Source organism: Saccopteryx bilineata, chromosome 6, assembly GCF_036850765.1.
Source record: "Saccopteryx bilineata isolate mSacBil1 chromosome 6, mSacBil1_pri_phased_curated, whole genome shotgun sequence".
Taxonomy (NCBI): Eukaryota; Metazoa; Chordata; class Mammalia; order Chiroptera; family Emballonuridae; genus Saccopteryx; species Saccopteryx bilineata.
Window position 1 is genome coordinate 143079855 of NC_089495.1, and position 17272 is coordinate 143097126.

General features: G+C 44.9%; 1 protein-coding gene across 1 annotated transcript in view; it reads right to left on the reverse strand.

Annotated features, from left to right (window-relative positions):
* Window positions 1-17272, reverse strand: part of NBAS (NBAS subunit of NRZ tethering complex) — a 352849-nt gene that overhangs the window by 275230 nt on the left and 60347 nt on the right. The window contains 1 exon segment of the mRNA XM_066234551.1: window positions 2494-2632. Within this exon segment, the coding sequence (XP_066090648.1) occupies window positions 2494-2632 (139 nt within the window).

Here is a 17272-nt window from a genome sequence, read left to right on the forward strand (position 1 = left end):
TTTAGCTGCCAGACACATTTAAAAGCCACTAATGTAATTAAAATACATTTGCAGCATTTCAAGAAGTTAATCATACGGCAGAGCATTCAACTGGCAATTCAATATTTTCCCCCACTTATTCCGTCACTGCACAAGCAATTTTCTTCCAAAAGACTCCAGCACCAAAGCTTCAGGGCAGGGAGGGAGGAGTCACATGTTAGCAGAGTGAGTCCAGCTCTTCAGGAGAAAGCCAGGTGCAAGAACAGCGAGCTCAGAGCCCAGACGAACACGAGTATCCCGGTACGCGACAGTACTCCGCGGCACTCCCTGTCCCAGACCACCTTGTCACAGCTACCCCGACCACAGTCCTAAGGCAGACTCTAGCCGTCCACCGACTCCATCTCTCCTGGCATGCTCCTGCCTCCCTGTCTCCTTTCTCCCTAGCCTATAATTCTGACAACTTTCATGGCAACTGAAAAGTGGAACTGATTACACAACGAAATCCCAGTACACTGTTCACCTGAGTTCGCCGATTACTGAGCTTTTACCCCATTTGCCTTATCTGCGTGTATTATTACGTTTTAAAATTATTTTTTGACTGAAACATTTAAAAATAAACGGCAGACGACACTTAGATTCAAAGATGAAGTCGTTCAAAGTTGTTCTGAGATCAGCCTGATGCATTTCACAGTTCAAACCTGCAAGCTGGGTATGAATTTAATCAGGGAGAGAAACATGACTAAACTCCCGCAAATAGAAATAATATGTCCAATACTTACAAGCAACTCCAACCTCATTCTTTTCTTAATAAACTGTGGGGCAGTCATCATAGCACAGATCAAACAATGCCGCTGATATGGACACAATCTCCTGTGCGGAGTCAGGGAAAGTGCCACACAGGAACTAGAGGACCTGCTTCCACCCGCCCCTTAGTCTTAGTTCTTAAGATACCATGGGGCCTGAGGCTCGATCTCTGTGAAATGGAGCCAATAACACTGCAGCTGGCCCTTCTCTGAATCCTCCAGAGGATAAACGGGTGCTCGAATGAGCGGACGGAGGGCGAGCAGAGGGGAAAGCCAGAGCCTGGCACTGCACAGAGCTGGTCTACAAGTGTGAACTGTTCGAAGGCCTCGTGCCAGATAAACCAGCAAGAAGACCCAATTCATTTTTGAAAAACCACTTTGTTGGGTTAAACTTATAATCGCATATTTTGGTACAATGCTAAAAGCTAAAAGAAAAAATGAACGGGAGCTTAATATAATAGCTAAAGATTTCTTTTCCAGAGTACTTCTCTGTCAGTTCCTTTTCAACACCAATTTCTTTAACCATTTGTGGTTTTAGAGCGTTATTCTGAAGTCAATATATGTTTAGAAGAAGTAATGGGACGAATGCACTCATTACCGGAAGGAAAGGCATAACACATCCACTTTGTTGGGTGTCACTTTAATTTGTTGGCTCCTTCCCTCACTGGAAGACTACCTGGGTGCCACCACCCACCAGGCCACGTGCTACACATGGGTGTGAAACTGGTCAGGTGCCAGCTTTCACGTGGTTTACACAGATAACCCAGACAAAAAGCTTCACATAGTATTTACCAGTACCTACTTGTTCTCACCTTTCGGGACACACAGAAACCTGCTTCCCAGGCCACTGAAGGTAGGAAGGGTCCCATGACTAGTGACAGTAAATGAACTGGGAGTCTGGGTCAGGACAGTGATCAGCTCCACCTTTTAGTCCTCTCTTCCCCTCTAATGATTGTAAACTGAGATAGTGAGACCCTAAGAGGTGGTAGCCGCTGCGACCCGTTAGCCAGCACAAGAACGAGGTGTCCAGGATAGTCACGGCACCAACGGCAGGCTCTGCCTCAGGTAAGGAACACATCTTAGGTCAAAACCCACAGAAATGTTGGATTTGCGTCCATTTGTTTACGTGACAGTTTGTATCATATCCGAGAGTAGCCTAGACTGACTTCATCAGGGGGTGAGTGAATGAATGGTGGGGAGAAGTCCATGGAAATACGGAATGTCGGAGTGGTGCATTTCAGCAGTTCCGAATTCGGACAGGGGAACTTCTGCGGGTTTGTACTCTAATTCCACCACTTGCTAGTGGGGTGACACAGGCGGTTACTCCGTGAACTAAGTGTCACTTTCCTCATCAACAGGTTTGGGCTACAATACCTGTGCAAGAGGGTCATGAATAAGTAAATGACCTAATACACAGAACAGCACTCAGAACAGTTGCCAGCACACAAAAGGTGCTTAGAAATGATAATGTCTCAATAAGCAACTGCAAGGGACAGAACCACTGTCAGGTTCTTGGTCTTCCTAACAATGAGGCCAGCCGAGTCACATATAATATACTTTAGATAAACTTGATATTTGAAAGAAGCACTGAAATCTCACTGGCATTACGTTCTTCTCCTCACTCAGGACAAACTACTTCCTCCTTTATCCAACCAGGGCCTCATCAGCTGAAGGTCTATTAGCAAAGTGCAGCGCCTTGGCCAGCGCTTACCGCAGCGACGCTGTCTGCCCCGTGAGAGACTGGCTTGTAGTACGGGGCCCCTGAGAGCACTCTCCAGGCAGAGAGGCCGCAGCGCGAGGCTCCCGGCATGCCCGCATCCGCACTCTCACATCCACCGACCAGCAACAGTCTAAAAGAGAGAAAAATGAAAATAACTGATAAGTTGCAAACATCCACACAACAACATCAAAACAAAGAGAGTGGCAACAGTTACCTCCTCAAGGAAAACTAAAGTAAAATGATGACAGACGAAACCTAGAAGGTAAATGTTTGAGAAGAAATAACAGAAGAAGGCCAGGTGGCTTTTCTATTAGCATGTCACCGTCACCAGCACAGGGTTAGGGCTTGAACATCTAAGTGCCGCAAACCCAGGTGGGGATTTAGAAATGATAACTGCATTAGTGTTGGCCACTGACTAGCGAAGACACTGTATCAGCACCAGTAAACTTTCAGGAACAGATGCCACCTCGCCCAGACACACAGGTGCACTGCTTACAGCAGTGTATCAGACACAACAGGGACACAAATGTAAGAAAGAAACAACAGTTGCAGGTGGGACAGAGCCACGCGAGAAGACTGCACAGGGACAAGACTGTTTAGTAGTTCAGCTGCACATTATGACTGGATCACTTTTCTGTTTGTGTTTTATCTGCAGTTAGAGCCCAGTGACCAAAGGAAAAACAGCCTAACACATATGAAAAATAAAAACTGTGTGACTTCTATATGAACTAAGCTGACTAGTAAACTAAACAGTCATGATTTATTTCACTGAGGTATAATTGGCATATAACGTTATGCTAGTTTCTAGTGTACAACTAATAATTCAACATCGGTATGTATGTACATATATTGTGACATGACCATCACAAGTCTAGTTAACATCTGCCACAAGTAGTTACTAATTTTCCTTCTTGTGATGAGAACTTTTAAGTTCCACTCTTGGCAATGTTCCAATACACAACACAGAATCATTAACCATTGTCACCACAGTCATGGTATTTTTAAATTGAATTTTATTAGGTAAGTTATGTTCAGTAAATCTGGCACAGAACTGTATAATATGCCACAATCACCTGTCTAATAAACCAAATTTAATCAACATTTTATTCCAAACAGAAAACATGTCATTCATAAAACGTATCTATAAAAATCAGTTAACATGTAATTATAAAAAAAACCCAGTTTTTGAAAATTCAACAAACCCCCAAAAGGCCAGGATACAGCAGAAACTGACAGCTAAAATAATTTTTGTCTGAAGAATGTGCAACATATATATTTCCATTAGCAGTGCCGTACTTTTCTCAAGGATCGAGCGTTACTGTTTACTCTGCACTACTACATCATAGACAGAGCAGACCTCATGTCTAACTTTCAGATTAAAAATATATACACATAAAACTTTAAGTTGCCTGTCTACTGAAAGAGATACAGAGCTAATGTTTCAGTTCTATTAGTTCCTGGTCTCCATATCAGGAAACACCCCTCCCTTCAGAATTGTCACAAATGTCATGGCCGTGTACAGATCAAACTGGCTGCAACAGGATAAGATCCAAAAGAACAAAAGCAATTCAGTATCTGCTTCCTAGCAACCCTCACCTATCCATGGCAGGATGATGGAACCAACCGTGTGTTGTCCCCACTAGATGGCACGGCAAGCTGGGGACGCTGGTGCTCCAGTGACAAGGATGCACATGTGTTCACACATGCAAGTGGGCACATGTGCATATGTAGATTTAAAGGGTGGGGGGCAAGGGGTTGACAGATTTCGTCAACATATTCACAAAATGGTAACTGGCAGCTCCCTGTGCCAAGCAACGTGCAGGGCATTGACCATCGCGAAGTGAACAAGGTGTGCTCTCCGTATTCAGAAAGCCCACACTCTCAATCAGAGAAAGGAACGGGAGAGCAGCTGGGGGCCTGGAATAACTGCTGGGCAGGGTGACAACCACCGCTCAATACAACTCAGTCCACATTGACCCAAGATACCTGCTGTTACTTTCATGTGCCAAGAGGTAGCAACCCCAATTCAAGCTGCCCATTGGGCCTATGACCTTACTATTTTACAGACTCCCAGTGTTGACTAGAGCTCATCTACAAGTGACTACGACAAGCAAGGCAGGTGATGCCTGGTCTCGTGAACAAACCTTCTCCATCTTGATCACAGAGCCAGAACAGGCTTCCCGCCACACCAGCCAAACTGAAGAGGACTAAGGTCCACTGGTAAAACCATGTAACTAAAATGAGAACAGTGGGAAAGGGGGAAGGCAGAGGCCTTCTTCAAAACTTTGCGGAAAATGAGAAAATCATGGGTCTAGGAAGCAGAGGTGTCCGGTATCTTTCCAAACAAAGTAACCATGCAACCTTAAGAAGTCCCCACATCCCATCAATACTAAGTGCAAACCGAGCACTAAGCAACTGAAGAACCCCCTGAATGAACTGCTTATGACTCTTCTTGGAATCAGTTTGTCCGGGCACAGGCAGCTCTGCCAGCTCATCGGTACCAACCACGGGGTGGTGGTCAGGGGCACGAATTCCATCCTCCCTCCCCTTCCTCAGATGGCCATGGACGTGCATTCCCACACAGGAGTGAAAGGAAGCACAGCGGGACGGGACAGGAGAGGTCCACGGCTGCGCAGGACCTCTCCACTGACCAAGGGGTGGGGGACAGGAATAGCCCAAAGGACAGAGTAACTGCATGGAAGAGGAGGTAACACCAGAGAAAAGCCTGTCCTTTAAACAATTCCCCAGACAGATAAAGGGGCCGGGTACCGAGCATTCTAAGCCAAGAGAAGCTGAGGGACAAGAGCCTAGAAATGGTGTGTTCAGAGGAAGAGGAGATGCAGCCAGTGCTCCGAGCCTGTACAAGGCAAGCAGGACAAGCAGGGCAGGAAGGTCAGAGGGGGGCTTATCAATACAGAACGGTCCTTGCTGGGCGCTTACCCCCTTCTAACCTCTATACTGCAACAGCTACTTAAAGCAGGCCTCCGCAACTAACTCTGAGCCCCCGCGCCACAGAGCCTGCCTGCATCCTTCCCAGCAGTTACTGGAGCTGTTTCACTCAAGCATCATCTCTCTGCACAGTCTGCAGGGAACTCCAGGAGCTCAGAGATGGAGAGGACACAGGCCTTGTCCTGGCTCACTGTCTCAAGGCCTCAGCTCTCCTACCTGGGAGCCGCAGGAGCTGAGCCAAATGATGGATGTGACTCTTTGCCAGACCTGACATGCTAAGAGTCTAAAACTCAGAGCCAGAGCATAGGTATCGGGCAACAAAAACACACTGTGACTGATGGAGCAAAATACACAGGGAGGAGGGGACTAGATGAGCAGGAGGCCAGGGGGCGAGGGAGGCAGAGAACGAGGCAGGAATCACAGGGCAGGCAAGGCTACCTGAGGAGTGGGCGGTACGAACAAAAAGCGGGCCCCTACATCACACGTATGTAACGCTGATGAGCTGGGAGGGCTCCACGTGACACTGCACGTTATTTCCAAGAATTTCAAACAGATTACTAAGAAGGGTCTTGATTTTTATAATTGTAAGAGTGTGCCATCTAGTGGCTTAAAACCCCTTAAGCCAAAAAAGGAAGTTTGAAATAGTGAGAGACACTGACACACTCTGCCCAGTGACCAGTGGGTGCGCGCACACACACACAAAGGAAGGGTAGAAAGAAAAAAACCTGCACATCTCAAAATTAAAGTACTTATCCTATGCCTGGCAAAGTAAAGACTCAAGAACAGTCACCACTATGAAGCTGGGAGCCATTCCTCTCCTGACGTAACAGAAACGGTCCCACCTTTAATTCAGTTTAGTATATTGTAAGGCCAGCAGCCACAGCCACCATCACAGCCGCCTGGCCCATGCAGGTTCACATTAGATTCGAACAGATGGTAATGAAACAATGGAGCCAAGAACTGGTGGGCCATTAGCTTTAATCCTAGCTTGCACCCTGCGGGCAAGTAAAAACACACACTAGGAAAACACTTCCCTTTCCATTCAGGGCTCACAAAGCCACTGACTTATCCAAGTTTCCTAGAATCAAAGTTTCTACTTCACCAGCTTTATTCACCTCTGTTCCCCATCTCCTTCTCTCTGCACAAACTGGCTTCTCCTTCAGCACCTCGCCATCTTGGCTGCCTCTCCTCTAGCATGGGCTCCTCTGCCCCATTTTATAGTGTAGAAATCAAAACCTTTAATCCAATATACAAACAAGGATGTCTGTAGTGGACCATAAATGGCAAAAAGCCTTTGTAGATTTGAGGCTTAGCAAAAGGCTAAGTTCCCCCTCAATATTGCTATTGAGGAGCCACTGAGCCATTTCACTTGCAGGTGTTGTAAGGTACCAGAAACTACAGAATTAATATTTTAAGAGGCTTGGAGAACATTTTATTAATTTGGGTTAAGGTGTGCAGAGAAATTGTGAGAGTAGTCTCTGTACTGTGTGACTGGCATGACCAGGATGGCCCTTGGCATTGTATTGTAAATGCAAAGGGGAGGAAAACATGGATTCCCAGACATTCCACCATGCCTATGGGGAAAAGGGTGAATGGCTAGCCAGGTGCAGGAAGAGAAAAGCTAAAATAAACCTTTTCGTATAGCAATGAGTCATTTGCGGGCATTTGTCCCCACCAAACTACCTCTCCTATGTAAATGTGTGTGTGACTCTGGACAGAGAGATAGCAGATAAACACTAGATAATATAGGAATGCCTTTAATATGTAAAGAGACATCTTTCTACAATTGTGTTGGCTTGTAAATTTTGTTTTCTCCAAAATAATGTACAGTTTGCAATTTGAACGTGGTCCTATCATGTTAAAGGACATATGACTATAACCAATAGCGGTAAGGGGCTCCTAATTGCAATTTTTGCTTCTGTACTTCCCACTTACAAAACTATAAAAACTAAGTAGAACAAAGGGCCGGCGCGCTCTCCCTCAGATTTCTGTCGGAGCTGCAGCCGCTTGGCCAAGCTAAACAATAAAGCTTTGGTGTGTAAACTACGGACCTTATTTCTGTCTTTTATGTTTTGGGTCCCTCCGAATTTGGATTAACACTATGATGCTGAGTATTTGCACCCACTTCACTTGCTTGCTTAAGTTGCTGGAAGCAATGTACATGCCCTTCCTCTTATTCTTTGTTCAGATGTTGGCTGATTTAGCTTATGCATGGGGGGGGGGGATTCCTGTTTATGCCTTGGGAGAGTTCCTGTTTTAGCCACAGATGTGTAACTTTGTATCAAGGACTTCCTTGATTTGCATATGGCTATATAATAAAGCAATCTGGGGCTATGGGACACTTGGACATTGCCATCAGCATTGAAGAGTCCTCCCGATCCCATCCTTTTTTCTTAATAGGTCTGTTTTCTTAATTCTGCACCATTCTCACTCAAAACCCAAAATTAGGAGCCGCATTAGTCTGCAGCAGAAGTCTCTGATACAAAGTCACTTAGGGTGGGAAGGCTTAGTCTTAAAACTAAACCTTAGTCTATAACCACCCTGCCTGCTTACAGCCTGTCCCCCACACCCAATGCAAACTATAAGCGAGCAAACATATATTTCCAAACTTATTTGACCAACATATATCTTAAATATTCTCTACTATAAAAATCTTACTACTGCAATATCTTAAATTCTACTTATCTTCATTTATTAGGTAAGGCACTTCTAAGAAGACATAGTCATGACTCTTCCCATCAATGGTTCTCAAATATAAGTTTGCATCAGAATCACCTCGAGGGCTTGTAAATCACAGACGACTGGGCTGCCGTCCGAGGTCTGACTCAGTGGGTCTTGGTGGTGTTCAACAACCCGCACATCTAACAACAGTCTCCCAGTGAGCCTGAGGCTGCGGGCCAGCCAGCACACCTGAAGAACGCACAGTTTTACACTGCTGCGCTCTAGAGGACACAGCTCACTATAAAGCAGAACAGAAAGCATCACACTCCTCAGTCAACACATACTTAACAGCAACCAAAGAGAACTGATTACATTGCATGGTTAGCTGTGAAGACAAAACCTGAGAATTTTTCTCGGATGGAGAAAGCACTATTATAGACTGCTTACTTCAGTAACTGCTTACTTCATTTTCCTGGCGATGTAATAATTAATGTATTTACAATTGGTTATAAATTCATTAAAATGTACTTTCGAATTTAGAATCAAGAGGGATAGGAAAAATTTGTAAAGTTCAATATCCCTTACTTTTATCCCTTCCAAACAGAACTGGACCCAGATTCAGAGTGCCTAAAACAGAGGTCAGCAAACCTCTTAACCAGAAAGGGCCAGATAAATATTTTAAGCTTTGTGGCCCATATGGTCTCTTTCACAACTACTCATTTCTGTCACTGTGCAAAAAAGTATAGACAATATATACAAAAAAATAAATACTACTCTGTTCTAACAAAATTTTAGTTCTAGACACAGAAATTGGAATTTCACATAATTTTAATAGGTCATAAAATAGTCTTCTTTTGATTTTTTTCACAATTAAGAAAAAATATGTATAAAATCTATTCTTAGCTCACAGGCCACACAAAAACTAGCCAGAAGTGGCCCACAGGCTGTGGTATGTCGAGACCTGGGATGATAGAAGGCCACTGAGCATGACTAGGAGACACGAGTTTCACACTTACCAGTCACACCATCTTGGTAAAGTCTCTTAGCCTCCTGGGCCTTTAGTTTATCCATTATCATGACGATCTCTTACAGAACTGTAAAGACTAGGATTCAGTAATTATCTGGTAATTAGTAAAGACTCGATTATAATCTTAACTTCAAAGTTAAGTCAATTCAACACCAGATTAGGGAGTGCCTAAGATGTGCAAGGTACTAGGCTAGCAGTGCAGGAGGCTCTGTAGCAGGAAACCAAATGTTCCCTGCCCTGACAAATTTACAGTCTTGTGGGCTAATGAGACTGTAATTTCACCTAAGAAAGGTTTGAAATAACCTGTTTCTGGCCTTTATTCATGCAGTTGTTCCCGCTGAGCTCTTAAATTTTCATTCTGCCAAAGTCAGACTTTCAGTCAATTATGCAACAAGTCTTTATTAGGCACCTGATTTGCCAGGCCCTGTTCTAAGTGCTGAAATAGAGCTGCAAGTACCACAAAGTTCATGCACTCATGGAGTTTACGTCAGTATTGCTTCTTCCCTTTTTTATATGTTTTGGCAAAGCCAAGTCACTGTTTAACAACTGAGCCAAAATATACTGACAGATACTCCCTGCAAAGCGCTGCACAGAGCCCCTTAGCGGGGCCACTGCCTCACAGGTTATGACCTTGAATAAAAGGAACAGATTCTTTCTCACCAACATACAGATGGATCCTAAAGGCTCAGCCCAACCGAACATAATATAGCAGATAGAGGAGAAACAACAAAAAAGAAACACGCAGGCTTTAAAGACCAAAGAAACTCTGAGAAATGCAAGAATTCATTGACGTCTACAGTCATCCAGAGCAGAGTCAGCAAACTATCGCCTCTGAACCAGCGCCAGCCCGTAAATAACGCTGTATGGGAACCGGGTCACACCTGCTCGTGTATGTGTCGTCTCTCGCTTTCACACCACTGTGGAAGAGCTGCATAGTTACAACAGAGACCATGTGGCCCTCTACTGGAAAGTGTGCTGCTGCTCATTGGTCTGGAGCAAAGAAACAATTAGGGGGCAGGGGTGACAGCAGACTAGGAAATTTAAAGGACCTAACTACAGAAGGCCTTTGATGCTAAACCAAGGAGCTGTATCTCTATACCAAAGGCTAAAAGAAATTAGAGGTGAATCTTTTTTTTTTTTGTATTTTTCTGAAGTTGGAAACGGGGAGGCAGACAGACTCCCACATGTGCCCGACCGGGATCCACTCGTCATGCCCACCAGGGGGCGATGCTCTGCCCACCTGGGGCGTCGCTCTGTTGTAACCAGAGCCATTCTAGCACCTGAGGCAGAGGCCACAGAGCCATCCTCAGCACCCGGGCCAACTTTGCTGCAGTGGAGCCTCAGCTGCGGGAGGGGAAGAGAGAGACAGAGAGAAAGGAGAGGGGGAGGGGTGGAGAAGCAGATGGGCGCTTCTCCTGTGTGCCCTGGCCGGAAATCGAACCCGGGACTCCCGCACACCAGGCTGACGCTCCACCACTGAGCCAACCGGCCAGGGCCAAGAGGTGAATTTTTAAGCTTCAGACTTGTACTTTTAAGACTTGCACTCTTTGCTGGAAACACACAGAAAACAAATCAGAGGAGGAGTGGGCAGGAAGCAGGGACCACACTTGATAACATACATATTGTATAAGAAGTAATGAGTGTCGGCCCTGGCCGGTTGGCTCAGTGGTAGAGCGTCAGCCTGGCGTGCAGAAGTCCTGGGTTCGATTCCCGGCCAAGGCACACAGGAGAAGCGCCCATCTGCTTCTCCACCCCTCCCCCTCTCTTTCCTCTCTGTCTCTCTCTTCCCCTCCCACAGCCGAGGCTCCACTGGAGCAAAGATGGCCCGGGCGCTGGGGATGGCTCCTCAGCCTCTGCCCCAGGTGCTAGAGTGGCTCTGGTCGCAACAGAGCAACGCCCCGGAGGGGCAGAGCATCGCCCCCTGGTGGGCAGAGCGTCGCCCCCTGGTGGGCGTGCCGAGTGGATCCCAGTCAGGCGCATGCGGGAGTCTGTCTGACAGTCTCTCCCCGTTTCCAGCTTCAGAAAAATACAGAAAAAAAAAGAAGTAATAAGTGTCTGAACTGTGCGGATGGCAGTAGAAATGGAGAGGGGGAGACAGAGTTGACATATATCAGAGAAGAATAAACAAAAAGTCTTAAAGAGTCATAAGTATGAGTTAAGAGAGTTACGAAAGTGAATCTCAGGGTTTGGTTTGGTGGGAATGTTATATATATGTTAAGATTTGGAAATAGAGGAGAAAATGTAGATCGGGAGGTAAAATATGGCCGACACAGTTAGAATATAATGAGTATGAGGTATTGTGAGCAAGCTAACCAAGAGAAGATGTTCCGTGGGCAGGTGAGTAAATAGCTCTGTGGTCCAAGAGTGGCTTACGGGATATAGATTTGGGAGATGCCACATAACATTTAAGTGGTTATGTGTTTGGTTCAAGTTGCTTTTAAAGAACATATGGGGCCCTGGCTGGTTAGCTCAGTGGCAGAGCGTCAGTCTGGCGTGCAGGAGTCCCGGGTTCGATTCCTGGCCAGGGCACACAGAGAAGCGCACATTTGCTTCTCCACCCCTCCCCCTCTCCTTCCTCTCTGTCTCTCTCTTCCCCTCCCGCAGCCAAGGCTCCATTGGAGCAGTTTGCCCAGGCGCTGAGGATGGCTCTGTGGCCTCTGCCTCAGGCGCTAGAATGGCTCTGATTGTGGCAGAGCGACTCCCCAGATGGGCAGAGCATCGCCCCCTGGTGGGCATGCCGGTCGGGCGCATGCGGGAGTCTGTCTGACTGCCTCCCCATTTCCAACTTCAGAAAAATACAAAAAAAAAAAAAAATTAAAAAAAAAAAAAAGAACATATGGAAGGCCCTAGCCAGGTGGCTCAGTGAATAAAACATCGTCGGATGCACTGAGGTCACAGGCTCAATACCTGGTCAGGACACATAGAAGAAGCAATCAATGAGTGCACAATGAAACGGAACAACTAAGTGGAGCAATGAGCTGATACATCTCTCTTCCTTCCCCTCTCTCTCCCTCTCTTCCTTCCTCACTCTGTCTCTCAAATCAATCAAAAATTTGAAAAAATAAAAGAGAAAATATATAGAGTAAATAAGAGAAAAATAAGTGGTCAAAGGATTCCACTAAAAATCTACTAGAATTCATAATCAGGATCAAAATATTATAGGATACAAGATCAATATACATAAATCAATTGTAACCCTATACACTAGCAATAAACACTTGGGCGGAAAAGCAAATACACACACACACACACACACACACACACACCCATACACACCCATCACGCATCTAGACAAGAGGAGAAAGACACTCGCCCCACCCGTCCACGCTTGTGCTGTCCCCCACCCGCCCTGCCCGTCCACACCTCTCGGACCCCAGCAAACTCCGGACAGGCTCAGACCAGCCCCCCAGTGCTCCTCAGTCCAGTGTTCTCAGCAGCCGTGAACAATGGAAGGCAGGCAGCACCTACAGTCAAATGTATTCCTATCTCTCACTAGGGCAACGTCCCAGGAAAGGATATCTCCTCATTAAATATGAACCCCCAAAACCTTCTCACAAGGGTTTTCAGATGGGAAACAGAGGAGATCAGAATCCCCTACAGAAGCTTTTACCATAACAGATACTAGGATCCCAGCCCACAACGACTTGACCAAGCCTTTGAGAGTAGAGCCCATTTATGCACTTTTTAATATTCTCCATAGGTGATTCTGTCATCTACACCTTGTTAAGAACCATCTGCCTAGAAAACAGAATGTCAATAAAAATAATGAAAAAGCCTGACCAGGCGGTGGCGCAGTGGATAGAGTGTTGGACTGGGATGCAGAGGACCCAGGTTCGAGACCCCAAGGTCGCCAGCTTGAGCACGGGCTCATCTGGTTTGAGCAAAACTCACCAGCTTGGACCCAAGGTCGCTGGCTCGAGGAAGGGGTTACTCAGTCGGCTGAAGGCCCATGGTCAACGCACATATGAGAAAGCAATCAATGAACAATTAAGGTGTCACAAGGAAAAACTGATGATTGATGCTTCTCATCTCTCTCTCTGTTCCTGTCTGTCCCTATCTATCCCTCTCTCTGACTCTCTCTTAAAAAAAAAATAATAATAATGAATAAATTAGTTCAGATTTCTTAGATGTCCTTGTTCCTATTTCCTCCCCTCAACCCACATCTGAGGCTGACAGTCATCGTCTAAAGACTTAATTCCCTCCAGTCCTAGGACGGATTTAAGCAACCCCACTGCCAAAGCACACATGTTCTATCCACCTATCGCACTACCGTGTCCTGGTTTCAGGGTGGCCTGGGTGCCAAGACCAAAATCTCACCTAGGATTCCAATACCAAAAGCTAAATTACTGCAGTGCTTCTCAAACCTGTTATCTCAAGAAAAACATGTTGTCTTGGAAGCTGTTGCCTTGGAACCCTAGCCCTCTCTCTATTGAATACTGATGTCAGGTATCCCCAGTGATGGGTCTTTCCACAGTGCCTGCTACCAACCTCCTCACTATAATTTTCCTCTTATAGAGGCCAGCAGTCTATACTATACCTCCTTAGTATTTGAGCAGCTTGCTAAAACACCATCTACTATCCCTTCCCAGGGCATTGCTAGCAAAGCGTGTCCAAGAGTGACCTACCTTGAGGTTTCACAGCTAATAAGTAGCACAACCAAGAATAGAATTCAGGTCTCCAGTCTCCTAATCCAGTACACATTCTGTTACATCAAAAAAAATTTTTCATTTTCTGTCTGTTTATAAAACATAATGAAGCATCATTCCTTCATTCCTACATTATAGGTACAGATTCAACAGTCTTTGTTCCTCTCTACTCCTAAGAGGGACCTGCAGTATCAGAGAAAGTCAATCTGGCCCAAGTCCCATCAAGCTACACTATCACCAGAACACTCTGAAAGAAAGAGCGGGTAGAGAGCTGGATTGGCTCATTGATTGACTTACCTGCTGAACAGATTCAAAAATCTATAAAGATCTTCAAAGGCTCACATACTTGCAATGGCAACATAATGAGCATTAGCCCATCCAGTTGAAGAATCTCCCAACACAGGCGTGATGGATGAGTGAAAGCTGATTCAGAAATAATTTAGTGGTTTTCCATGCGAGGCCAAAAAGGTCAAATTCATAAAGCATTGTCTTCTACTTTAAAAAAAAGAAAAACAGCCAGCTAGAGGCTACTAAGGAGCAAGATACTTCTGGGCCACACGTGTCTATCCATCCATACTGCAGATGAAAACAGACCACAGGATTTGGCCAAGACTCACTTCCCTGCCTCCTCAGATACAAATGCCCATGAACCTCCCTCAAACAAATTAGTCTGCGAAGCTCAGAAGTCCCTTATCTCACATCTAATGTTTTCACCTCTTCCAAGTCAATGCAGCTGTCTCTATAGCACCATTACCTCACTTCTCTTCAAAAAACCCACCGGACTTATGGAAACAAGAACTTTCTCATGCTGCAGGAATGAGAAATGGAGAGGCAAAATGAAAAACTCCTTAAAATAAGGTCAACTCGAATGCTGGCACTCATACTTCTCAGGTACAAGGCTGCACATTAATCTCTCAAATGTCACTAGACCCCGCGTTACCGAAAGCCAAGCGCGTGGTCACGCTGCAGTAGGAGGTCACCGGCATGATCGGGACTGCAGTACTCATTTCTCTTCCAGAAGCAATCCTTCATGAAATTACTAATCTGATCTAGTTAGGGTTTATTAAAAATTGATATTGCAATTTATTGAAAATTCATATTGCAATTTACACCTGCCTGCTCCTCTAGCTGTCAATACAGTATATCTTCCCACATATCGATGCCTTGATTCTCCCAGAATACATTCGACCTTAGGAACCAGAGAAGAAAGACAGGCAATTTTATGGCAGTGTAATGGCTATGAAAGTCCACTGATGACTTCCCAAAAGCATCTCACAGATGTAGATGGAATGTCCACCTCATAGGACTGTGATGGCAAACCTATGGCACGCGTGTTAGCACTGACACACGTAGCCATTTTCGATGACACGCAGCCGCATACCAGAGAAGTATGGGGCCACATGCCAAAAAGGACGTTTCATCCTTGGCTCCTGCATGGCCAGGTGCAGTAGACAAGGATAAAACATTTGCTGTAGTGTAGACACTCTGTGCCAGAGGTCTGTAGGCCAAAACAACAGAACTCCGGCACAGAGCGTCTGGTTCTGGGACTTCCAGTTAGGCAGCTAGGGGATCTTTGACTTCACTTACGGCCTGCAGAGCAGGGAGCAGCGGAATGCCATGGGGGACACATCTCTGGGGGCCCTGTGATCGCCATTACCAGCAACCACATAACCATAGCAATCATCATCCAGTCTGCTGTTCTGGGGTGTCGTGGATTTCTAATTGACCATCATTACTGAGATAAGTGAGGGGGAGGCGAGGGCCTGTGCTATGGGTGCCGTTTCCCGCCATTAGAAATACCTGACTTCAAACTATATTATAGGGCCACGACAATCAAAACAGCATGGTATTGGCAGAAAAATAGACACTCAGACCAATGGAACAGAATAGAAAGCCCAGAAATAAAACCACATATATATAGTCAAATAATTCTTGATAAAGGGGCCAACAACACACAATGGAGAAAAGAAAGCCTCTTCAATAAATGGTGCTGGGAAAACTGGAAAGCCACATGCAAAAGAATGAAACTGGACTACAGTTTGTCCCCCTGTACTAAAATTAACTCAAAATGGATCAAAGACCATAAGACCTGAAACAATTAAGTACATAGAAGAAGACATAGGTACTAAACTCATGGACCTGGGTTTTAAAGAGCATTTTATGAATCTGACTCCAAAGGCAAGAGAAGTGAAGGCAGAAATTAATGAATGGGACTACATCAGACTAAGAAGTTTTTGCTCAGCAAGAGAAACTGATAACAAAATAAACAGACAGCCAACTAAATGGGAAATGATACTTTCAAACAACAGCTCAGATAAGGGCTTAATATCCAAAATATACAAAGAATTCATAACTCAACAACAAACAAACAAACAATCCAATAAAAAAAAATGGGAAGAGGACATGAACAGACACTTCTCCCAGGAAGAAATACAAATGGCCAACAGATATATGAAAAGATGCTCATCTTTTTTAGTTATTAGAGAAATGCAAATCAAAACTGCAATGAGATACCACCTCACACCTGTTAGATTAGCTCTTATTAACAAGACAGGTAATAGCAAATGTTGGAGAGGCTGTGGAGAAAAAGGAACCCTCATACACTGTTGGTGGGAATGTAAAGTAGTACAACCATTATGGAGGAAAGTATGGTGGTTCCTCAAAAAACTGAAAATAGAACTACCTTATGACCCAGCAATCCCTCTACTGGGTATATACCCCCAAAACTCAGAAACATTGATACGTAAAGACATATGCAGCCCCATGTTCATTGCAGCATTGTTCACAGTGGCCAGGACATGGAAACAACCAAAAAGCCCGTCAATAGAAGACTGGATAAAGAAGATGTGGCACATATACACTATGGAATACTACTCAGCCATAAGAAATGATGACATCGGATCATTTACAGCAAAATGGTGGGATCTTGATAACATTATATGAAGTGAAATAAGTAAATCAGAAAAAACAGGAACTGCATTATTCCATACGTAGGTGGGACATAAAAGTGAAACTAAGAGACATTGATAAGAGTGTGGTGGTTACGGGGGGGGGGGAAGGGGGAGAGGGAAAGGGGGAGGGGGAGGGGCACAAAGAAAACTAGATAGAAGGTGACAGAGGACAATCTGACTTTGGGTGATGGGTATGCAACATAATTGAATGAAAAGATAACCTGGACTTGTTATCTTTGAATATATGTATCCTGACTTATTGATGTCGCCCATTAAAAAAATAAAATTATTAAAAAAAAATAAATAGCGGCAGCCATCTTAATTTACATAAGATGCAACTTGCAGAATTTCAAGACAGCATCTGGGCTCAGGTGTTTGTCGACATGAGGTCAAAGCTTGAGAATCTGGAAAGGTGCTGGTTGGAGAATCAAGAGGAGTGCCACTATGAACAGGAAATTTGGAGTGCCTGGAAACGATTACCAGACACTTTTAGCACCCTGGAAACTATAGCAATGGCTTTACTCACAATTTTTCCC